Raw genomic sequence first — 25274 nt, 5'->3', positions numbered from 1 at the left:
TTTTCCCGACGGCCCCCAGCGCCTTCACACCCTCGGGTAATTGTGCGCTTTGCAAAAATCTGGATTTCAGTCCCACAGTTACCACACACCGGCCACAATCAGCTGCAGTGTCGCTCTCTCTGGCCCTCAGTCCCTCAGTTACCACACACCAGCCATAATCAGCTGCATACTTTAGTGTCTCTCTCTCTTAGGGCTCTAGCCCCGCACTAACTATACAACAGTGTCAATATTCGGCAGGCAGCAACCCATTACCTCTCCCCCCACATCGAGATTGACGTTAGCCACCTCAGAAATATATAAGTAGCTCTCCCATCATGAGTACCTCAAGTCCACCAGTTAATCTCCAGCAGGCTGCAGTGGCTTATGTTTCCTAGACAAAAATGTTCCATGCTTGTGAGTACTTACCGTACACTACAGTCACTTTCTCCGACAGGCTGCTGTGATCCACCTGAAGTATGTAGCTTTTCTCATTGTCCCCGTCCTGAACTTCCACAGTCGTCCTGACCTGGTAGGTTCCATTAGGGTTTGGCAGGATTTCCTTCGACTCCCAGGGTATCTCTACACCATGCCTGACCCATTTCACCTCAATGTCTCTAGGATAGAACCCATACGCATAGCCGGTCAAAAAGGTGCGATCGCCGCTCTTTCTTCGTGAAATCCTTGTTTTAGGACTGACTGGAAGGAACATAATAACTACAATTACACAACAATCCAGACATATGAAAAATATTATTTATCCACAACACCAGTTCTCTAGCACATGCTTAGAATAGATTCCTTGACACCAATTGCAGAAACCTTGGTTTTATAATTACTAGCAGTGCTCACCTTTGTAACCCACTCACTTCACTTTACAAACTCAGTGATATCACAAGACGTACATAAAGGCCTGGGGATCATTTCAAATTCCTTTTTCCAAAGCACTGCAAGAAACAATACAGTGCAGGATGGTTGCACTTTCTGACCAGTGGAGCAGGCGAGATGGGCAGCATCATGTTTGCAAAACTGGAAATACAGGAAGGCAAGATGCCAGGTGTTCTCCAGCTGTGCTCATGGGATATGGAACATCTTTCCAATCCAGACCAGCCCAGCTCTATCCCTTCTCTACCTCTGCAAGGAGCTGAAACACCATTTCTACAAGCAACAACCTCAGTGAACAAAAATCACTGGGATGGAAAACACCACTTGAACAGCCCCCACTCGCTCCACTTCTCACATTTTGGCCAAATCCCTGTGTACCCCCTACCATCCAGTGGGCATATCAGCAAGAAGGCGATAAAAAATTATTGGCGCTTTTGCGTCCGTTTTCGGACGAAAAGCAGTGATAATTTTATCGACTTATCAGCAAGGTCACGCTATCGCGTGAAACCTTGCCTTATCGCCATTTCCCATAACGCCCACTTTGCATCTGTAATGAGATGCAAAGTGGGCGTTCCTCCCCCGGATAACGGGAGAAATGTCGCTAAGCGACATTTCTCCTATTATCAAGCCTCACGCAAAGCAGCATAGCGAAAAGAAAAGTAGCAATAACCTCTGTTATCGCTACTTTCCTTACACCTGCTTTGAAACTGACTTAGCCATTATATCCTATGGAAGGTGGATATCATGGCTAAGTATGTGGGGCCCTATCAGCAAGATATCGCCAAAAGTTGTGTGATTATCGCTGGATTTCCCGCGATAATCGCACATTTGACAGCTTGCACTCAAAATTTTATCACTTTGGAGATATGCGTTGCTAATAGCACGCTATCTCCGCGATAAAATTCATAGTTGACCGGCGATAATTATCCTCACGCTAAGAGCGCTGAGCGATAATTATCGCCGGCCCTTGCTGATATGCACCCCGCCAAGTCTCATAGCAGTACCCTTTCCCTCTCCATTGTAAACTTTTCCTTGATGTTATTAGCCCTGCTCCTCCCTCCCCTTTCATCTGCACTAGCTTCAGTAGATCCCCAAAGACTGCAGCTCTCTTTGCCTTGTAGTGAGGGTTACACTTTATACGTCACACAGTCTATCAACCTTTGTCTTACACACGTCTGGGATGAACTTCCACGCAAGGAACTGTGGCAGATTCCTTTTGTGCACATTGCTCATCCTGTTGCAGGGATTCTGTATAAACAGAAGTATGCCTGGGAACACAGAACGTCAGTATGCAGGGAGTGAATCCCCATACCACATCAGTGCCTATGAACCCCAATCCAGAGCAGCTCATAGTGCTTACCCTGCCCTCATAACCTTCTCAGAGTGACAGGCAAGTTGGCACCCCAGAACAAAACACTCTAGTCCCCTCAGGGAATCATGGAAACAGATTGTCACCTTTTGTTTTCTCACTCGTGCATGTCCATAATAAACAAAACAAAGACACAACAACAGTTTACAATATTTATTGAAACTACGGTGCTCTATTATGAACCATCTGCGCTGCAACTATAAACATCTGCATCCTAACAGAGTGAGAGGCATTGCAAGTAAAGTATACACCATAAGAAGCTCTACCATGGTAAATAATATATCTGCCTCAGCGTACCCTCACTATGGAAACACAGTGTTGTATTATAGATCTCTGGGTGTAGTGGCGAACCCCGTACCTGCTATGCATAGGTAGTTTTTCTACATCTCAGGCAGTGGATTTCTCTCTTGTCGGGACCTGTGCTCTTCTAGAATGTCTTCTCTCTTTTCAAAATGGCACATCTTGATGTATATGTTACAAGGTGAATTCCTGTAAACTGCAGATGTGAATATATGTTGTGTCTAACTGCCAAGCTACGTTTGCTAAACCATCACAAGGTGACCGAGCAGTGTTGTTTGACCTTGTACAAGATGTTCAGACAGTCTGAAGCAATAACAATAACATGTGCAGTGCTTTCCTAAAATAATGTTGTGGCACAAAAATAAATGTGCCAAGCGTAACGTGTGCAAGGTAAAGCAGCCTGAATGTGCAAGCGAACTAAAATACAGGCAAACTTAGTGGGCCCTAAAGAAAACATACGACACACCCCCTCTGGTCGGGCTAGTAACGGAGCTACTAAGTAGGTTTCTCAGTTCCTCATGGTCATTGCCTCCTTTTCCTTTCCACGTAGCAGGAGGTGTGTCGTTTCCAGAGTGTTGGGAGAGAGCATAGCATCATGGAATACCAAGGCATTGAGGGTTTTTTGGACTACAGTTAGCCGAGTGTGACTGGCCGAGCACTGATGAACATCTACCTCTGTTGGGCTTTTACCTAAATCTTTCATATGCTCACATCTGGATGCCTACAATAAACCTTTTCCTGATTATAACAAGGGTCTATATGTCTTTCCATCGTTTACCATCATTGAGAGATACAAAGGATTCTTACCATCCAATAGCAGGGTATGACCCTGTCCGATTTCATGCCTGAATATCATCCAGGTCTGAGGTCTTGTTCTTGGACATATGTTGGTGTTGATGAAAACATGGGGCTTTAGCAGTTTTGAAATGTTACACCCTCTGCACCTGCTTGTGCAACAAGGAGGCATAAAGATCTGCCAACTGCCACTGGCTTCATCTGTAGCTTGCTATGATAACAATGGCCCCCATTAGGTTTCATTGTCAGAGTATGGGCAGCAAAAGGCTAGACTAGAGCCATTAAAAAGACCAGTGAGCAATGGTACAAATTGGCTTCGTCTTCTGGAAGCCCACCTATATCACCACAGGCAAAAACAGATGCCACAGAGGTTCAGTTAAGGACAGCACATTTAGACAAATGTACATGGTAAGGCTTGAGTTTATATGCAAGGTAGGATGCACTGTCCACCATCAGGAAGGCCCTACTCCTCCCATCAGGACCATCTCCATGGAAAAATGTTACTTTAACAACAATGGAAGGCAAGTACCTCTGCACCTCGGAGGCATGGTTCCATAGCGAGCTGCCATTTCATTGTCAAATAAACAATTGATGGACAGAATGCAGAACATTGTCATACATTCACCCCAGTACAGAGATCTGGGCCTAAATCCATCGTTTTTTTGCTCACCATGCCATTCCAGTTTGAACCCAGCCATATGCAAATCAGTCTTGACCCTGTGCCCCATGGGAACAGTCCAGCCCGAACTGCCAAGCCAGGTCCTCCCTGGACTGGAAACAAGCATCCTAGGACCGGTTTCGGGCTTTCAGCCCTCGTCAGCCAGGATAGCTTGATTCCAGTGGCATGGAGAGCAAGGGACTCACGTCTGAGCATACCCTTCCCACTCGGGGTGACAAATGCAAAATAAACAATTGATGGACAGAATGCAGAACAATGTCATACATTCACCCCAGTACAGAGATCTGGGCCTAAATCCATCGTTTTTTTGCTCACCATGCCATTCCAGTTTGAACCCAGCCATATGCAAATCAGTCTTGACCCTGTGCCCCATGGGAACAGTCCAGCCCGAACTGCCAAGCCAGGTCCTCCCTGGACTGGAAACAAGCATCCTAGGACCGGTTTCGGGCTTTCAGCCCTCGTCAGCCAGGATAGCTTGATTCCAGTGGCATGGAGAGCAAGGGACTCACGTCTGAGCATACCCTTCCCACTCGGGGTGACAAATGCAAAATAAACAATTGATGGACAGAATGCAGAACAATGTCATACATTCACCCCAGTACAGAGATCTGGGCCTAAATCCATCGTTTTTTTGCTCACCATGCCATTCCAGTTTGAACCCAGCCATATGCAAATCAGTCTTGACCCTGTGCCCCATGGGAACAGTCCAGCCCGAACTGCCAAGCCAGGTCCTCCCTGGACTGGAAACAAGCATCCTAGGACCGGTTTCGGGCTTTCAGTCCTCGTCAGCCAGGATAGCTTGATTCCAGTGGCATGGAGAGCAAGGGACTCACGTCTGAGCATACCCTTCCCACTCGGGGTGACAAATGCAAAATAAACAATTGATGGACAGAATGCAGAACAATGTCATACATTCACCCCAGTACAGAGATCTGGGCCTAAATCCATCGTTTTTTTGCTCACCATGCCATTCCAGTTTGAACCCAGCCATATGCAAATCAGTCTTGACCCTGTGCCCCATGGGAACAGTCCAGCCCGAACTGCCAAGCCAGGTCCTCCCTGGACTGGAAACAAGCATCCTAGGACCGGTTTCGGGCTTTCAGCCCTCGTCAGCCAGGATAGCTTGATTCCAGTGGCATGGAGAGCAAGGGACTCACGTCTGAGCATACCCTTCCCACTCGGGGTGACAAATGCAAAATAAACAATTGATGGACAGAATGCAGAACAATGTCATACATTCACCCCAGTACAGAGATCTGGGCCTAAATCCATCGTTTTTTTGCTCACCATGCCATTCCAGTTTGAACCCAGCCATATGCAAATCAGTCTTGACCCTGTGCCCCATGGGAACAGTCCAGCCCGAACTGCCAAGCCAGGTCCTCCCTGGACTGGAAACAAGCATCCTAGGACCGGTTTCGGGCTTTCAGCCCTCGTCAGCCAGGATAGCTTGATTCCAGTGGCATGGAGAGCAAGGGACTCACGTCTGAGCATACCCTTCCCACTCGGGGTGACAAATGCAAAATAAACAATTGATGGACAGAATGCAGAACAATGTCATACATTCACCCCAGTACAGAGATCTGGGCCTAAATCCATCGTTTTTTTGCTCACCATGCCATTCCAGTTTGAACCCAGCCATATGCAAATCAGTCTTGACCCTGTGCCCCATGGGAACAGTCCAGCCCGAACTGCCAAGCCAGGTCCTCCCTGGACTGGAAACAAGCATCCTAGGACCGGTTTCGGGCTTTCAGCCCTCGTCAGCCAGGATAGCTTGATTCCAGTGGCATGGAGAGCAAGGGACTCACGTCTGAGCATACCCTTCCCACTCGGGGTGACAAATGCAAAATAAACAATTGATGGACAGAATGCAGAACAATGTCATACATTCACCCCAGTACAGAGATCTGGGCCTAAATCCATCGTTTTTTTGCTCACCATGCCATTCCAGTTTGAACCCAGCCATATGCAAATCAGTCTTGACCCTGTGCCCCATGGGAACAGTCCAGCCCGAACTGCCAAGCCAGGTCCTCCCTGGACTGGAAACAAGCATCCTAGGACCGGTTTCGGGCTTTCAGCCCTCGTCAGCCAGGATAGCTTGATTCCAGTGGCATGGAGAGCAAGGGACTCACGTCTGAGCATACCCTTCCCACTCGGGGTGACAAATGCAAAATAAACAATTGATGGACAGAATGCAGAACAATGTCATACATTCACCCCAGTACAGAGATCTGGGCCTAAATCCATCGTTTTTTTGCTCACCATGCCATTCCAGTTTGAACCCAGCCATATGCAAATCAGTCTTGACCCTGTGCCCCATGGGAACAGTCCAGCCCGAACTGCCAAGCCAGGTCCTCCCTGGACTGGAAACAAGCATCCTAGGACCGGTTTCGGGCTTTCAGCCCTCGTCAGCCAGGATAGCTTGATTCCAGTGGCATGGAGAGCAAGGGACTCACGTCTGAGCATACCCTTCCCACTCGGGGTGACAAATGCAAAATAAACAATTGATGGACAGAATGCAGAACAATGTCATACATTCACCCCAGTACAGAGATCTGGGCCTAAATCCATCGTTTTTTTGCTCACCATGCCATTCCAGTTTGAACCCAGCCATATGCAAATCAGTCTTGACCCTGTGCCCCATGGGAACAGTCCAGCCCGAACTGCCAAGCCAGGTCCTCCCTGGACTGGAAACAAGCATCCTAGGACCGGTTTCGGGCTTTCAGCCCTCGTCAGCCAGGATAGCTTGATTCCAGTGGCATGGAGAGCAAGGGACTCACGTCTGAGCATACCCTTCCCACTCGGGGTGACAAATGCAAAATAAACAATTGATGGACAGAATGCAGAACAATGTCATACATTCACCCCAGTACAGAGATCTGGGCCTAAATCCATCGTTTTTTTGCTCACCATGCCATTCCAGTTTGAACCCAGCCATATGCAAATCAGTCTTGACCCTGTGCCCCATGGGAACAGTCCAGCCCGAACTGCCAAGCCAGGTCCTCCCTGGACTGGAAACAAGCATCCTAGGACCGGTTTCGGGCTTTCAGCCCTCGTCAGCCAGGATAGCTTGATTCCAGTGGCATGGAGAGCAAGGGACTCACGTCTGAGCATACCCTTCCCACTCGGGGTGACAAATGCAAAATAAACAATTGATGGACAGAATGCAGAACAATGTCATACATTCACCCCAGTACAGAGATCTGGGCCTAAATCCATCGTTTTTTTGCTCACCATGCCATTCCAGTTTGAACCCAGCCATATGCAAATCAGTCTTGACCCTGTGCCCCATGGGAACAGTCCAGCCCGAACTGCCAAGCCAGGTCCTCCCTGGACTGGAAACAAGCATCCTAGGACCGGTTTCGGGCTTTCAGCCCTCGTCAGCCAGGATAGCTTGATTCCAGTGGCATGGAGAGCAAGGGACTCACGTCTGAGCATACCCTTCCCACTCGGGGTGACAAATGCAAAATAAACAATTGATGGACAGAATGCAGAACAATGTCATACATTCACCCCAGTACAGAGATCTGGGCCTAAATCCATCGTTTTTTTGCTCACCATGCCATTCCAGTTTGAACCCAGCCATATGCAAATCAGTCTTGACCCTGTGCCCCATGGGAACAGTCCAGCCCGAACTGCCAAGCCAGGTCCTCCCTGGACTGGAAACAAGCATCCTAGGACCGGTTTCGGGCTTTCAGCCCTCGTCAGCCAGGATAGCTTGATTCCAGTGGCATGGAGAGCAAGGGACTCACGTCTGAGCATACCCTTCCCACTCGGGGTGACAAATGCAAAATAAACAATTGATGGACAGAATGCAGAACAATGTCATACATTCACCCCAGTACAGAGATCTGGGCCTAAATCCATCGTTTTTTTGCTCACCATGCCATTCCAGTTTGAACCCAGCCATATGCAAATCAGTCTTGATTGTCGACAGATCTCACACAACCAAAAAGTCAAATCTTCTCTTAAATCTATACCCTTCTAGACCATACACCGTCTGCACAGAATTATGAATCAGTCAGTGAGCTGTTCTCCGAGAAGAGATCCACAGACCTTTCAGCGGTTGACATTCACCAGGGAAGGGAAGGTTCTCATGAAAGCAGGGGAAGCAACAGTGCTCTAAAGGCAGAGGTCAGGGAGAAATTGTGGTCATGCAGAGTTTAGTTTTTTTGAAAATCTCTGGTGGTTTTTGAAGGACTTAAAGCTCACGGGGGAGTGATGACTCTGGAGGAGGTTCCAGGCTGCGCAAAGCATGTTTCCACTCCTCAACTGGCAGAAACAGGAGTTTCCTAGGACAGCACATGGTCTGCTGGCAGTATTTATTGATACTGGCTAGTGATGGTGTCTACCAGGAAGTAGGTGTTAGCAATTTATTTTCTTTGTCGAGTTCCTTAACCCCAAACTCCTTAGGAATAACTGATCGTTTGAGGTTTATCAATTCTGGATAAGTGAACCACAGTATCATTCATAAACCAATGACTACATGAAACAGTGAATTCACCAACAACTGGTGATCACAATCAGACTGACCTAGACAAGTGTTTAGGAGAAGTATGTTATGAAGAGCTTCAGCTGAAGTTAGAGCACTCAAAGACTTGGCGTATACTAGAGTGCGTTGTGTTCTGGTAAAAGTCAAAAATATCCCAAGAGTTTATCAATATTGGGTCTACCCGGCAGCGCTACCAGTGCTAAGACATTTGGACAATCAGAAACCCTTGCACAGCATTTTAGCGTCTCCCGCAAGCATCCTTGTGCCCAGAGCAACTGGCACCATGGATAAGTCTGTAGTCTATCCAAGAGGGTGGTCGAAGGATTTCTTCATACCATTAATATACTGACCTGAGAACCTAGAAACTAAGGTGGGTCAAGTCATATTTTGGGCAATTTGCTTTTTAGTGCTTTTCTGAACTCTAGGTGGTTGCAGAGTGCCATTATTTTCTTTGATAGGATGCTCCATGAATTTCAGGTTTGCATGAAGAACGTGGGATTACTATGAACGATTGTGAACCATGGATCGTCCACAGAGTGGAGAGCCTAAATTTGGACCATAGAAAATTCTAGGCAGTGTTGTGGAATACCAGAAGGGCCAGTGCACCCTTTCTTTTACTGAATCAACTGAATCAAAACGAGTGCCGTATCAACCACTCACCCAACATAAGCTTCGTGTCCATTTCTCCAAGCCCTTCGATGCAGAGATGGGAATACATCGATGTGATAGTGGATAGGTGGTGCAGCATTACTGGGCTGCAGCCTTATTAATCATCAGATGCCTAGAGCCATCCTTCAGGACAGGGGAGGAGGGCGGGATCCCGGTGGAATCCACAGGTAGATTGAGTACCCACCAGAAAGATCCTCAACCAACTTAAGTCAACTTTTCTTCTGATGGATTCTTTCATCTGCAGATTCCTCGTGTTTTGAGAATGCACCACTGCAGTATCCTCTAAAAGGTGGTGGGTCTGATGGAAAGGCAAAACCACAATGTCTTGGTGCAAAAAGCCAGCGAGAGGACCATCTCTTCTTACTCCCGAGTGTAAGCAATATTGTTTCGCGCATTTACAAATGCAAATATGTCCGCGTGGAATGTATTTCACCAATTGGCACCCATGTTCCCTGCAATGATGCTCTTGGTGTGCGGCAATGCAGTGCCTGAGCCTACATTTCTGAGCTTTGAGCACAACTAAGACCGAACAGGGGTCACTATGCAAGCAAGAATAATAGTGAGTAAACCTGTTTAATTTCTTAAAGCATTGGTTATAGGGGGCATTTTACATTTGATTCCAACTCTTCTGGCAAAAGCTTTAGAGAGAAATATGGGGCTCATTAAAAAACACATTACTTTGAGGTCTGCCACCGCACCCAGAAGGAACACTGCTCGGAGTCACAAAATTCATCCAGGTGCCCACTGGGTACATATTTGAAGAGCACTAGATGCTGCCCGGGTGCATCTCTGAATATGGATATGGTGGAGGAGAAAACTTGTGTGTCTGGGACAACATTGGAGAATGGCTAGACTCAAGAGACATAGCATGCATCATACATGCAACAACAGGGCATATCATGCGTAGTGCAAGAGAACATGCTAAACAGAATTGAATCAGAATGTCTCTGCATTTTTATCCCCACTGAAAAGGGCAGATAACTATTTGCTATTAACATTATGTAAAGTTTTTAACAAGTATATTACTATTTAAATAACGTGCTGCACTTGTGTAAGTAGGGTTACCAGTGTGTCGTCACTAGTACCCGGCAGCACACGGCCTTTACCAACAGTCCAGTTGAAGGGCCGAGGAAGAGTCTGGCTAAGGTTGGCAGGCTGCTGACTCCTTGCGCTGCTGATTGTCCGTCACCTCTAGACTCTGCTTGCAGTTGGAAGGGTCTGGCTATGGTTGGCAGGCTGCTGACTCCTTGCGCTGCTGATTGTCCGTCACCTCTAGACTCTGCTTGCAGTTGGAAGGGTCTGGCTATGGTTGGCAGGCTGCTGACTCCTTGCGCTGCTGATTGTCCATCACCTCTAGACTCTGCTTGCAGTTGGAAGAGTCTGGCTAAGGTTGGCAGGCTGCAGACTCCTTGTGCTGCTGATTGTCCGTCACCTCTAGACTCTGCGTGCACTTACCTCAAGAGTGCAGGCCCAGCCTTTTGTGTACAAGCGAAGAGCCCTCTGCTTCAGAGGAGCTAAGCATTCACGGGCAAGCTCCTCTTCAAACGTACATCTTCTCTTACTGGGTTGAGTGTCCTTCACCTTGGCTTGGTAGAGATCTTCCCAGTCTGTAGGTGAATGAAGAGTTGCGTCTGTCGAGCATTGAGCTCTTCTAGGAGACACTGGGAGATGGATTGCTCCATTCCCTGGGACCCAGTAGATGATGGAGATTTAGGTGCTGGGCGACTCAAAGTTGAGGAGTTTTGGCCATGCCTTGACCATGGCCTACAGACCGTGACAGACCAGAAGCCGGTCGCTGGGCTTCAACGTTCAATGACCCAACCCCCACTGGGGCGGTGCTCAGCCTGTGCATGTTGTCATCGTGCACCACTGGAAGTGAGGGTAAACTCACAGTTGAAGATATGTTATGTTGACCGGCCTCCAGGTCTTGCTGCTCCTGTGTCTCCTACTCAGAGTGGGAGCTCGTTTCATGACTGAACTAGAGGGGCTGAACTATTGAGGGTCTGGCCTCCAGCTCTTCCTCAATGTCTTGTTCCCCAAAGATGTTGTGGTGTCGTCTTCCTGCTGGTGCTCTATTCGGCATCAAGTGAGTCACCGACCACAATGATACCTTAAATAAATGAAAGACGAGGCAGGCAAGACAGGCGGCCTTTCATGCTCCATCGACAGGCAAAGGTTGCAGACCAGGTGATGGTCGGTCCGAGGGTACTTGGAGTGATATTGAGAGCTGCAAAGGAATCCTTTCCATCACTGAGTCTGCACTGCTGTAGAGGAAACAACGGAAGACGGGTCACAAGTCCCTGCAAACGGTACAGCCCAGAAGAAGAGTCGTGTGGAAACCCAGTCCCAGAATCCAAATGGAGGTCGCAATCAGGGATAATCAAATGCAAATGTAGATTATCCATGTCAATGAGAGAAGTTAGGCAGGAGGAGTCCGATGACGAACACCTCGAGCGTCGACTAGAGCTCAATTGGCAACACATCCGAACAAGACGGCGAAAAGCAAATAATCTTACAATGGAGCGGATACCCACGCGCATTACCGGTCATAGGAGGAGTCAATATACATGGTGACTCGAAAGAAGAAAAGCAAGTTGGACATGTCCAAGTCCAATACTAGATGGTAGGAGTATGCAGAGCATGTGTATCTACAGCCTATGCAGGCCACAAATATAATATTTTCCTCTAAAAAGAAAAAAAAGGTGCATTTTCACATGAGACTCTTTCCCCATGTGTGTGTTTCCAGCAGTCCGGGGGGGGGGACACGACCCAGTGGAACATGTCACTAGACAACTCCAGGAGTACAGATGTAAACCTGCAGCTGGCACACTCTCCCAGGTGTACTACTGGACACATAGTTTGATATCAGAAAGCAGTACATTTGCAACCATACATAAATGTAGTCGTACAGGTGCAGACTTACTACTTCTTTTGTTGACAGGATAAATGACGCTCAGCAAAACTCACTGCTTTTTCCGAGTGGTTCTACAGGAACATTTTAGGGGACCAGTGGTTCACATCACTTTTTTTACACCAGTCCGGTACAAATTGTTAGTAGCTCTGCCCCTTCGTGTTTAGGATGAAAAAAGTGTTCACAATATATATTTTTTGTAAAACCAAAACTCACTCAAACCTTTTTTTAAATGTTTCCATTAGAAAGGCACACTCCAGAATTTCAACCTTTAAGCCTCTTACATAACCTCTCAAAAATAAAAACCCTTGTCAGCATAAAGCCTTAAATGACTCCATTATTTGAAGCCATATTCTGGCTCCCATACAGCCTTTAGATGTGTTGATTGACCTAGTCTGCACATTTACATTGCTTCCAGATAGCAAACTTTTATTGTAACAATGATAAAAGAAGTTGTTTCCAATAGATCCCCCACTTCACCCACTGAGGCTTTGTTTTGTTCATTGCTTCTTGAGCCTCATGTGTTGCACTCTCTCTGCCTACTCAGCCCAGCTACAGAAGCTCATAGCAGGTTCGGATTAGGAACTGTGTGGAGCTGAATTTCCACATGGAAACCCATTCCACACAATTATAAAGGCCCAGTGTTCCTGCACCCAGATTTACAGTGTGTGGGAACAACAAACCTGTTACTGGTAATCACTGATGCAGAGTTTGCAACCCCCAGAATAGTGCAACTTGTAATTGGGGCTTTGGTGGGCAACCAAAACTGCCTGGTAATACATCAAAAGGGGGAACAACCTTTACAACGCAACTTTTACAACGCACTACACTTACAACGCATTTTTTACAACGCAACATCCACTACAACGCATTCCATTACATCGCATGACACTACAACGCATTTTTAAAAACTACCTTTACAACGCATTCCATTACATCGCATACTACCTTTACAACGCATACCATTACAACGCATAATATTACACTACACTATCCAACACTTACCCTACTGTTGCACCCCCTGGAGTTAGAATAGTAATTTTTACCCCTATACTATCCAACACTTACCCTACTGTTGCACCCCCTGGAGTTAGAATAGTAATTTTTACCCCTATACTATCCAACACTTACCCTACTGTTGCACCCCCTGGAGTTAGAATAGTAATTTTTACCCCTATACTATCCAACACTTACCCTACTGTTGCACCCCCTGGAGTTAGAATAGTAATTTTTACCCCTATACTATCCAACAATTACCCTACTGTTGCACCCCCTGGAGTTAGAATAGTAATTTTTACCCCTATACTATCCAACACTTACCCTACTGTTGCACCCCCTGGAGTTAGAATAGTAATTTTTACCCCTATACTATCCAACACTTACCCTACTGTTGCACCCCCTGGAGTTAGAATAGTAATTTTTACCCCTATACTATCCAACACTTACCCTACTGTTGCACCCCCTGGAGTTAGAATAGTAATTTTTACCCCTATACTATCCAACAATTACCCTACTGTTGCACCCCCTGGAGTTAGAATAGTAATTTTTAACCCTATACTATCTAATACTTACCTTAAATGCAATTTAATATTATGCGTTGTAATGGTATGCGTTGTAAAGGTAGTATGCGATGTAATGGAATGCGTTGTAAAGTTAGTTTTTAAAAATGCGTTGTAGTGTCATGCGATGTAATGGAATGCGTTGTAGTGGATTTTGCGTTGTAAAAAATGCGTTGTAAGTGCATGCGTTGTAAAAGTGTGCGTTGTAACGACATACATCCCATCAAAAGGGATGAAAGATGTGTTATCACATCACAACACATCTACAAGTACACAGGGTGATCATTCATCACACTTTAACTTAAATAAAAAGACTGACAACCCAAGGTTCCATCATATCTTGCATTTATAGGTTTTCAATATATTTAGTGGGTGTCCTCACGCACTAAAGGAAGGAATGGTGCATCATTTTTAGAAGAAATTAAGCAGAAATCACGGGTTGCGGCTCTTGTCCTTTGGGGATGGAGCATTCTTAGTTGACAGATAGCTCAGGTGTCTGGCACCTGAGCTACGGATACGCTGAGAGAAAGCTCCCTATTTGAAGCCACTACACATAATTTATGTCTAACCAGAGGCATTCCTTGGTGCCTAAAGTAAACGCCTTTATAATCATTTTAGCATTGTAAACTAGATGTAGAATTCATTTTAACGTACGCCTTAAATGTTTACTACTCCAGGATGGTGTCTATGCAGAAGCAGTACACCCACAGCCCTTTTGTGTAAGCAATGTGTTGCTGTGTACTAGCTCTTTAAACTAGGGTAGTTGGCAGCAAAATGTTTGTGAAACTATATTCTGCTGCCATCTAAACCTGGGTCTATCAAACACAGCACAGCTCTGATATTGGATATAATACGAAACAAACACAAAATCACTGCACCATGAAAACACTGCTTTGTGCGCTACTTGTTCCAGCGTTACGATGAAAAACTGGCGTCAATGTTTTGCGCCTTGTTTCTCTATTCTGGCCAATGCAAGGTTGCCCCTTTCTCTACCTAGGCCAGGCTAATTGCTAAAATTAGTATAGACGTTTCTAGATGTTTATGAACAACAACAATTATAAAGAACATGATCACTTTTTACTAAGGAATTTAGGAGAAATTTGTAATCAATGTTGCATTTTATAATGCACATTGCCCCTGCAGGATTTAAAAACATTGATATTGTAGTGCAGCGGTGCTTAACCTTCTAACTTCTGCGGAGTCCCATGGAACAACGAGTAGAAACTTGGGACCCCGCCTAAATAATTTCTAGTATGTAACCCTGGACAAGATACACAAAACTACAGAAACAAGTATACGTCGAAAAAATACACAAATTAATAAATATTTTCTTTAATTCACAAACGAAAATGTAAATTATGATTTTAATGGGAAGCTTGAGGCTTTTCAGAATATAAGTTTATGTCTACAAGACAAAGCTATATGCTGTGCTCCACCGTATCGCTTTGTATGTTTTGCTTCTAATACATCCTCTCTTTTTCTCTGGGCATGCTAATGCTTCCAGTGAGGCTACTAGTCATCCATACAACTATTTGATTTACTTGTGCTGTTCCCACAAATCAAGCTAAATATATCAACTTCACTTTTAGTCCCCAGTTCAAATTCCTTCACATTTACAGAGCATTTTAAAATGTTCAATTTATTTTTCACATGCGTATATAACCAGAAACAATACAGTGGCAATCATGCAGACCATTCACTCAGGGGCCCCAAAGGACCCATGCCCCAAGAACATTCACAACCTGGGAACATCACCAATCAGCACCACCCTGATCCACATCATCCACACCTCCATCACGTCCACCACTTTTCTGGATGAATGGCTGTTAGAAACGGGGGTCTCTAGTTGGCAATGGCTGGCCACTGTCCAATTAGGGACCCTTCTTCCTAAGTCAGAGTAAGAGGGCTACACCCTTAGATAACCCCTGCTCAACCCTGTGGCAACGTAGCACAAGCAGACAGGCTTATCTCAGAGGCAGTGTGTGAAGCATTTATGACCATACACAGTAACACAGTGAAGGGAACTACAAAGGGACACCACACAAGTAGTTATAAAAAATAAGTATCTTTATATCTACACTTAACACAAGACCAATAACAGTAAAAAGCCACAATACTGTAAAATAGGATTACTCTTGAAATGCTGCAAAAATAGTTCAAAGTGTGCAAATAGGAGTTCAGTTCAAAGCAGTGGTCTCTGTGACCCTTTTACTTACAAAGTACCTTGATTTCATAGCAAACCCAACAAAATGTCGCAAAGAAGCTGTAGCGATGATTTTCTGCATGCGAGGCCGGCGATGCGATGAATCCTTGCCGCGAGGGAGGATGAGCGCTGATCTGCTGATGCGTGCGGAGACGATGCGACAAACTTCTGCACGCTAGGCCGTTGATGCGATGACTCCTTGCCGCGAGGGGTCAGTGTGGTGGAGAGGACCACACCCTCCACTGACCCATCCTTCTCTCCTGCACACAGGAGATCAGGGAGAGGCTCACTCTCCTCCTCCATTCCAGCATCTGTGGCAAGATGCATGCCCACTTCAAACCTCTCAAAGTGGGGCTTCAGGCGGTTCACATGCAGGACCCGCAAGGGGTTCCTGGGAGACTTAAAGTCCACCAAGTAGGTAACTGGACTTTTGCGCTCCACCACCTCAAATGGACCGGTCCACTTATCTTGGAGCGCACAAGGCTCCACTGGGGCCAGTACCCAAACCGTCTGACCAGTTTGAAACTCGACCAGAGTGGCAGTCTGGTCATGCTAATGTTTCATTTCCTCCTGGCTGGCTTCCAGATTTGCCTCAGCAATTTTTCTGAAACGCCGAGTCTGGTTCTTGAAGGCCAACATGTACCTAAATACATCTTGGGGAGGTTTCCTGGGAGACTGCTCCCAGCCTTCCTTGACCAGACTCAGAGGCCCTCTTACCGGATGGCCATAGAGCAGTTCAAAGGGACTGAACCCTAATGACTTCTGTGGCACCTCACGGTAGGCAAACAACAGGCATGGCAAGAGGACGTCTCACTTACGCCTCAGGGACTCTTCTAAGCCCATGATCATGCCCTTCAAGGTCTGGTTGAACCTTTCAACCAGACCATTACCTTGGGGGTGGTAAGGAGTGGTGAACTTATAAGTTACCCCATACTCCTTCCACAAAGACTTCATATACTGGGAGATGAAGTTGGTCCCCCTGTCAGACACCACCTCTCTGGGGAACCCCACACGGGAGAAGATCCCCATCAGTGCACGTCCCTCCACGGGGGCCGTCACTGTCCTGAGCGGGATGGCTTCAGGGTACCGGGTGGCATGGTCCACCAAGACCAGGATGTACCTGTTGCCCCTGGCTGTCTTGGGGTCCACAATGTCAATGCCCACTCGCTCGAATGGGGTACTGACAACCGGAAAAGGCTGGAGTGGGGCCTTGATCTTCCCCCCACTCTTCCCACTTGCCTGGCAAGTCTCACATGTCCTGCAATGAGTGTCTGAGCTCTTGTGCATCTGGGGCCAATAAAAGTGGGTGACCAGCATCTCAAAGGTCTTGGTCTGCCCCAGATGTCCTGCCAATGGAATGTCATGAGCCAACCCCAGTAGGAAGGCTCTGAAGCACTCGGGTACCACCAGCACATGGGCTGACCCCGGCTCAGCAGCCTTGGGCTCGCTATACAAGAGACTGTTCTCCCAATAAATCAGATGTGAACCAGATGTGTCACCTGCTGCCTGGGCTGCAGCCTGTCGCCGCATACCCTCAAGAGAAGGGCAAACTCTTTGCTGCTCACAAAACTCCTCCCTGGTGGGCCCCCCTTCCTGCTGCCAATGGGTCAGCTCAGGCAGGTCCCCCAGTTCAGCGATCTGCTTCCCAGTAGGCTCCAGGGCATCCCCCTCAGAGTCTGCTCCCTCCTGGGCCGTGGGAACCAAGAGGGCCGGCTTCCCACGCCCCCTGAACTTTCTCTCCAAGGCAGGGACCTGGGCCATACTCCCAGGCTCCCGGTCCTTCTCAACACCCTCTTTGGCTGCCATGGACCGGGTGGTAGCACACGCCCACTCAGGCAGACCCAACATTTCCAAGTGAGATCTCCTCTCCACCATAGCCCACGGGGAGTTCTCTAAATCATTGCCCAACAGACAGTCTACAGGCTTGGCGGGCCTCACAGCCACCTGAAGAGTTCCTGAGACCTTCCCCCCCCACTCAAAGGGAACCTGAGCCACCTCACATTGGCTCTCTGAGTTGTCTGTGGACACTACTGGGTAGAATGCATGGGGGACAACCTGCTCCTTAGACACCAACCGGAAGCTGGCAGCAGTTACACTGGCTCCTGTGTCTCTTAAAGCCTCCACTCTATGGCCATTGATGGTCACCCACTGTCTGTACTTTTTAGTGTTATCAGGCAGTTCAGGCTTAGGGACCATCTCAAAGTCTCCTAATTAGATAAGGGTCAATTCTACGAAATCCCACCCACCTTGAGCACCCATCTCCTCCCCTCCCAGGGTTACACTAGCAAGCTGGCAGGGTGGTGCACGGGGTGGTGCAGGAGCATCCCTTTGAGGACACTGAGGATCAAAGTATCTGTGGCCCAATTGACCACACTTAAAACAAGTAAGGGGCCCCCTCTGAACAGGCTTACCTGTCGGGGGCACGGGCTTCCTCTCTTGGGGAGGCTGGGACACCACTGCTTGGTTCCCTTGGGAATTACTTTGGGGCCCTCTGTGGAACTCCCTTGGTTTACCCCTGTCCCCTCCACTTCTCTGCTGGGGACCCTGCCCACCTTTGGCACTTTTATGGAAATCCTTAATAACCTCCTTGGGTATATACACTCTACTCTCAGTGTGCACTACAGGTATGCTGCCACCAGAGGGGGAGATCTCTACACTTTTTTCTTTAATCTCCATCTCCCTCAATATTCTCTCATGCTCAAATTTTATTTTCATAATCTCAAATTCTAACTTCTTGTTCTCTAGGTCCCTCTGACCATCCATATTAAGCTTAGCCATCTCCATATTATGCCTCCTATCTCTCTCCCTGTCCTCCAGTCTTTTCGGAGGTGTGGGTTCGAATCCCACCGCTGCCACCAATGTTAGAAATGGGGGTCTCTAGTTGGCAATGGCTGGCCACTGTACAAGTAAGGACCCTTCCTCCTAAGCCAGAGTAAGAGGGCTACACCCTTTGATAACCCCTGTTCAACCCTTTGGTAACGTAGCACGAGCAGCTAGGCTTATCTCAGAGGCAGTGTGTGAAGCATTTATGACCATACACAGTAACACAGTGAAGAGCACTACAAAGGGACACCACGCAAGTAGTTATAAAAAATAAGTATCTTTATATCAAGACTTAACACAAGACCAATAACGGTAAAAAGCCACAATACTATAAAATAGGATTACTCTTTAAATGCTGCAAAAATAGCTCAATGTGTGCAAAGAGGAGTTCAGTTCAAAGCAATGGTCTCTGCGTCCCTCTTACTTACAAAGTACCTGGATTTCATAGCAAAACCAACAAAATGTCGCAAAGAAGCTGTAGCGATGATTTTCTGCACGCAAGGCCGGCGATGCAATGAATCCTTGCCGCGAGGGAGGATGAGCGCCGATCTGCTGATGCGTCCGGAGACGATGCAACAAACTTTTGCACGCTAGGCCATTGATGCGATGACTCCTTGCTGCGAGGGAGGAGACTATGCGACGATCCTGTTGCGTGTGCGACCAGGCTGCGATGCGAAGAAATGGCGCTCCGCGCGGGAGCGATGGCCCTGATTCGATGCGATGAAAATGGCGGACGCCCGGCGTCTGCGCTGCGATGTCATGATGCGATGATCTCGATGCGATGATCTTTGGTTAACGAGCACTTGGCTGCCCGCAAACGTGCGATGCAATGATCTTTGGTTTTAGCGAGCACTTGTCAGCCCACCAACATGCAATGCCATGATCTTCGGTAGCGAGCACTCAGCGGCAGCAACGCGATGATTTTCCGTGCGCTTTCAGCTGCGGCGGCTCGCAAACGGGCGTTAGCGATGATTTCAGCACTCTATTCTCTGTAGTAGAACTAGAGGCCCTGGAACTCAAAGGGGCCTCACCTGCAGATAGAAATCCTCGCTGGGAGGAAACAGGAGGCTGGTGGTGAAGTCTGATGTGCCTGAGACTTCAACAGGAGGCTAGCTCTCTCCTAGCCCTTGGGTGATTGCTGTAGCAAGATAAATAAAAGTTCCTTCAAAGTCCTTTTCCCTCTTCTTCCAAGTCCAATGGTAACCACTGCAGGCCAATCCAAGAAACAGCACACAAGCACAAGGATAGTCACCTCCTACAGATTCCTTCAGTTACACAGACAGAGGTTCGTCTTGTTGTCCAGGAGCAATACAAATTGTAGGGGTTTCAGCACAGATATTAATACCCCAAAAGTCTTTGTCCTCAAAGCTACAAGTCACTGAACCCAGCCAGAAGCAGTTCTGCCCAGTCCTGGAGCACTTTGTTTACCAGGCTGCATCCTTCCTTTCAGAAAGAGGGGGGCTGCCATCAGATGCACAGTAGGAGGTGGAGTCAGGATTCACCTTGCCAGGCACAGCCCTATTCAGGTCAAGGAGCTACCCCTTCCCATACTCCAATGCAGATCTCTCTATTCAACCCAGGTCTGACTCAGCCTGCCCTGTCCCTCGAAAGCTAGACAGCCAAACACATTACAGCAGAGCACACTGGAAGGCTTAGTCAAGAAAATACCTACTTTCTAAAAGTGTTATTTTCAAACAAAGAATATAAAAATAAACTTCACTAAAAGATGTATTTTAATATTCTGAGCTCAGGCATACTAAATTCGTTTTTCTACCATGTTCCTTGGGTCAGTTAGGACTATAGAATGTAATAGTCAAACTGCCCATTCCGGCCTATGGAGAACAGGTAGCCTTGCAGTAGTGAAAAACAAAATTGGGTGTAATTCACTACCAGGACATGCTACACACACCAGGGCATGTCCTACCTTACACCTACAATGCACCCTACCATAGGGGTGACTTACATGATGCCAAGGGAAGGTTCAGGGGCTGGGAAGTGTGTGCACTTCCCAGCCACGATGGCAGTTCTGGACTGCACACAGACTCTGCAGTGGCAGGTCTGAGACACACTTTACAAGCTGCTTCCGTGGGTGGCGGAAACCAGCACTACAGGCCCACCAGCAGCATTTGGTTTACCAGCCCTGGGTACACAATTGCCACGCTACTAGGGACTAACAGGTAAACCAAATAAGCCAATCATGGATATACCAATTCACATATCATATTTACACAGGGAGCATTCTCGCTGTGGCACAGAATGGCAGTGGCATAGCGCCCAGAGCATCTAATACCAGCAAAAACAGAGGAGACAACAGCGAAAAATGGATGGGAGACCCACGCCAATGGTGCCAGGTCTAACAATGGCAACTTGTAGAAATCAACGCCCTCCTCAAGAAGCCCACAGCCAAACTGAATCAACTGAGCAGCTTCTGACCCATCTCACTGCTCCCCTAGCCAGCCCAAGGAATTGAGAAGGCCATCAACAAACAACTCACAACCCACTGCAAGTTTCACCCTCTTCTAGACAACACTCAATCAGGATTCAGAAAGAACCACGGCACTGGAACAGCACTCATCGTGGCCACCGATGACATTCAAATCATCCTGGCCCAATGAGAAACAGTGGCCCTCATCCTGCTTAACCTCTCCGTGGCCATCAACACTGTCTCACACACTGTCTCACACAACACCCACATTAGAAGACTCCATGAAATTGGCATACAAAGATCCGCTCTCAAATGGATCTGTTCCTTCCTCATGGGAAGAACCCAAATGGTCCGGCTGCCACCCTTCACAGCAGAGACCAACAAACTGATATGCGGAGTTCCACATGGATCGTCCCTTAGCCCCACTGTCCTCAAACATATACATGACATAGCTTACCAACATTATCCAGTCACAAGACATCACTGTCATCTCCTATACCAATGACACCCAACGCATCCTCTGCCTGATGGACAAGACAAACACCACCAGAACCATCTTCACCAACTAAATGACCATGGTAGCAGACTGGATGTGAACAAACTGCCTTAAGCTCAACTCCAGCAAGATGGAAGTATTGGTCTTCGGCAAAAAGACTTCCCAATGGGATTCCACCTGGTGGCCGTGAGCTAGGACTAACACCCACAGAGCACTCAGGAAATCTAGGGATCATCTAAGATGACAAGCTCAACATGATGGCTCACGTCAACACAGTGTGCACTTCCTGCTTCCACATTCTACACATGCTGCAAAAGATCTTAAAATGGTTGCCTCAGAAAAACCAGATGTACTGTCACACAAGCACTCATCACCAGCAGGCTGGACTAAGGCAATACTTTCTATGCTGGAATCTCCAAACAACTCCTAAACAGACTCCAGACCATCCAGAATGCAGCAGCAAGACTTATACTCAACATCCCACGACATGCCCACATCACACCGCACCTCAGGATGCTTCACTGACTCCCCATTCACAAGCGCAGCCTATTCAAACTGCTCTTGCACACATACAAAGCCCAACACAACACAACACAGGACCCAAATACTTGAACAGCTGCATTCTCTTTCACCAACCCGCCAGACACATACGCTCTGCCTCACTCTCACTCGCACACATTCCCCGCATTCGCAAAAGCAAAACTGGAGATCGTTCATTCTCCTACATCGAACCCAAGACATGGAACGACCTCCCACAACACTTCAGAGCCTCCACCTCACTTATTGAGTTACACAAGAAGCTGAAGACCTAATTCTTCATATAAGCACCTTGGAACCACACACCAACACACATTGCACAGGGGACTGCATACCCTCTTGGGGGATTAGTACATATCCCTATAGCTATACAAATCAACAAGACATAACATATATACTTTTATGAATCCAGGGCTGGCTTTAGCGCTGATGGGACCCGGTGCAGCAATGTTTGTTGACACCCCCACAACTTCTTTCTTTTCCATGAATATCCTCACTACCACCCACCAACGGGACACCTCATGTCTTCATAGCCCGCTCTCATATTTAATTAATTTCTTTCAACAGCGCTACTCCTCCTAATATAGAGTGTCAGAGCGCTTTACATCTCACACACACTATACACATACAATGAATAATACAAGTGAGTAAATCAGTGTATAGGAATTGAGGTCTGCAGGAGGACTTTAGAAAAAACAATATGTTTCTAAACCAATGCATTGTCGTTTGTGTTCAGCTCTTTGATGCTGGTTACTGTGCCTTATTAGCGGGATTGTATTTTATGCAAGTAATAAAAGGATCTCTGACAAAACCATTAACCCACTGGGCTACCTACATGAAATATACATCTGGGATCTGCATGTTAAATGTTGTGCTTTGCAGCAGGCACTTTTACCCTTTCTTTGTGATGAATCAAAAGATAGACCTCTCCAGTAAGTATACTAATCACCATGGTTAACTTGACATTTTGCCTGATAATTGCAGGTCACTCAAAGAACTCTACAGCAAGTGCCTGCAACTCGTCGAATATTTTTAAAGTGAAGTGCTCTTGAACTTGGGGACCAGTGCGGCTGCACCAGTCGCACAACTATAAAGCCAGCACGACAGCCGGGGTACCCCCCTGAGTAGGAGCCATGGACCCCCAGGGGTCTGCAGACCACAGGTTAAGAATCACTGTTTTAGTGGATTTCACACTTTATGTGCTGGGGCTTAAGAACAAAAATAAAACATGGTAACATATGCTACCAAGAGCCACTACTTCTGTTGGAGTGACCTCTTTGTATGACATTGCCACACTTTTAATGTATTATGGATCTTGAGGGAATTAATATGTCCTTTGTATGCTAGAACTCCATTTGTTGCAAAGTTATTTCAATGCAACCACCTTTTTGTCTGAACTTTAGGCCTGGTGGCTTCCTCCATGGATGTAGTTCGGTCATCTCATAAGAGAACTGCTTAACGTGTTGTGAGACAGCAACTATTTTGTATTGATTTAGAATACCGTAGATTCCTGGCAGAGTCATTAACAGGTGGGAATACTGGTTGGCACTCATTTATTCAATTTCAGAAGCTATGTAAGAGGCATTAGGAATCAAACCACAAGACTTGGCCGTCACACAAGTTAACCTACCAAGCTCAAAGTTCTGAGACCGGTACATATGGGCGGCCTCAAAAAAGGACGCATTGCAATGCCGTAATATCCAGACTGAAAACATACCGTCAGACAGCGGCGCATTTCAGAAGATGAAACAGAAAACATTTCATGAGCTCATTTCACAGAAGACATTTTTGGGAGAATTGGCAAAAAAGTGTTGTCTTAAAATAAGTTAGAACAAGCATTTGCAATGCAATAGAACTCGCATTTACATGAGACCTATTACATTGGAAACGGGAGTGCGGGTGGAGGAGAAGCCTCGAACGGGGGTGGCGGTGGGGGTTGGAGGGCACGAGAATAAAATAGTGTTTTAAGTAAAGGGGCCAGTAACCGTGGAAGGATACAAATGACAACATGGCCATCATGAGGAGGGACTAACAAGCCTAAAACCAATCGTAAGGCAGCATTTAGGACCTAAGCCAATGAAAAAGATGGGCGGAGAGTGGGCGGAGCTTTCACAAAGCTTCCATGCTATACTGAATACTGCATGCCTAGCAAAGCGAGCAGCACATGCGCTGCAACGCTAGGCTCGACCTAAAAAAACAGGTTCAAAAGTGCTTAGGATTGGAATCTACAGAAGCTGCATTTTGGTTGTTTCACTCATTCCTCTTTTTAAAGCTCTCCGTCAGTAACCTATAAACACTGGCAACGGCACTAAAACATTTGTGTTATTATTGTATTGGGTTTTATCAATAGATTTAAAATGCACAATTTATCTCAATTTTTTTGTAATAGCTCCTTCCCATTGTTTCAAGTCTTAGCACCACCTCCATTGGTTGACCTTTTATCCCCATGAAGTTCAGGTCTAGTTGCACCCCTTGTGGTAGGTGAGTACGTCACACTGCTGGTCCAAGGGAACAGGGGTAGTCCAGGGCAGAGGGGGTAATACTGGAGGGAGTGCATGCCGGCCAGAAGTGGTGGATGGGCAGTGGGACACAGGATACAAGACTGGACCTCACATTTTCATGTACAGGTTTACTGATAAAACTGTAATTTGTGGAAATTGGGTTTCAGAGAATATTTCATGTGAGCATGACTACGTGTATTGATTTGTTTTTATGTTATTAACACACTTCGGAATTAAAAATGTGCTTTATTTGTGCTTTTCCAACTGCTGGTATGATCTGAAATATGTGTACAGAGTTCATGTACAGGTAATTATATAGTGCTGTGTTTTAGAAAAAAAATTACATCCTACAGTCTTTCTTTTGACACCAGCAATATTGTCACATCGTTCACTTTACAACACTTTACAAAATACTCTCAGATTGAGGTCAGAGAAAGAAAAGTAAACATCAGCCTCCCTTTTAAAAGAATAGGCAGCAATTTGTTGGAAGACACATACCGACATTTGACCTCTGTCTCTGGAGCACTGCAAATGTGATAAGATGAAAACAAATGTAAAGGCATCTTTATGGCTCATTCACCTTCTGAGCTCCTGTATAGTTATTTTGGGGGTGCTGCAGCCTCCTCAACGCCCAGTCAACCCACCCATCCTACTTCT

General features: G+C 46.7%; 1 protein-coding gene across 1 annotated transcript in view; it reads right to left on the bottom strand.

Annotated features, from left to right (window-relative positions):
- The window catches only part of LOC146869292 (DLA class I histocompatibility antigen, A9/A9 alpha chain-like), a 145265-nt gene that overhangs the window by 54231 nt on the left and 65760 nt on the right, over nucleotides 1-25274 (bottom strand). The window contains exon 4 of the mRNA XM_085653720.1: nucleotides 406-675. Within this exon, the coding sequence (XP_085509846.1) occupies nucleotides 406-675 (270 nt within the window). The remainder of the gene's footprint in view (nucleotides 1-405; nucleotides 676-25274) is intronic.

This window comes from Triturus cristatus, chromosome 1_1 (genome assembly GCF_964204655.1).
Source record: "Triturus cristatus chromosome 1_1, aTriCri1.1, whole genome shotgun sequence".
In the NCBI taxonomy this organism is placed as follows: Eukaryota; Metazoa; Chordata; class Amphibia; order Caudata; family Salamandridae; genus Triturus; species Triturus cristatus.
The sequence above is the reverse complement of the archived record's forward strand: the minus strand, read 5'-3'. Positions and strand labels throughout refer to the sequence as shown.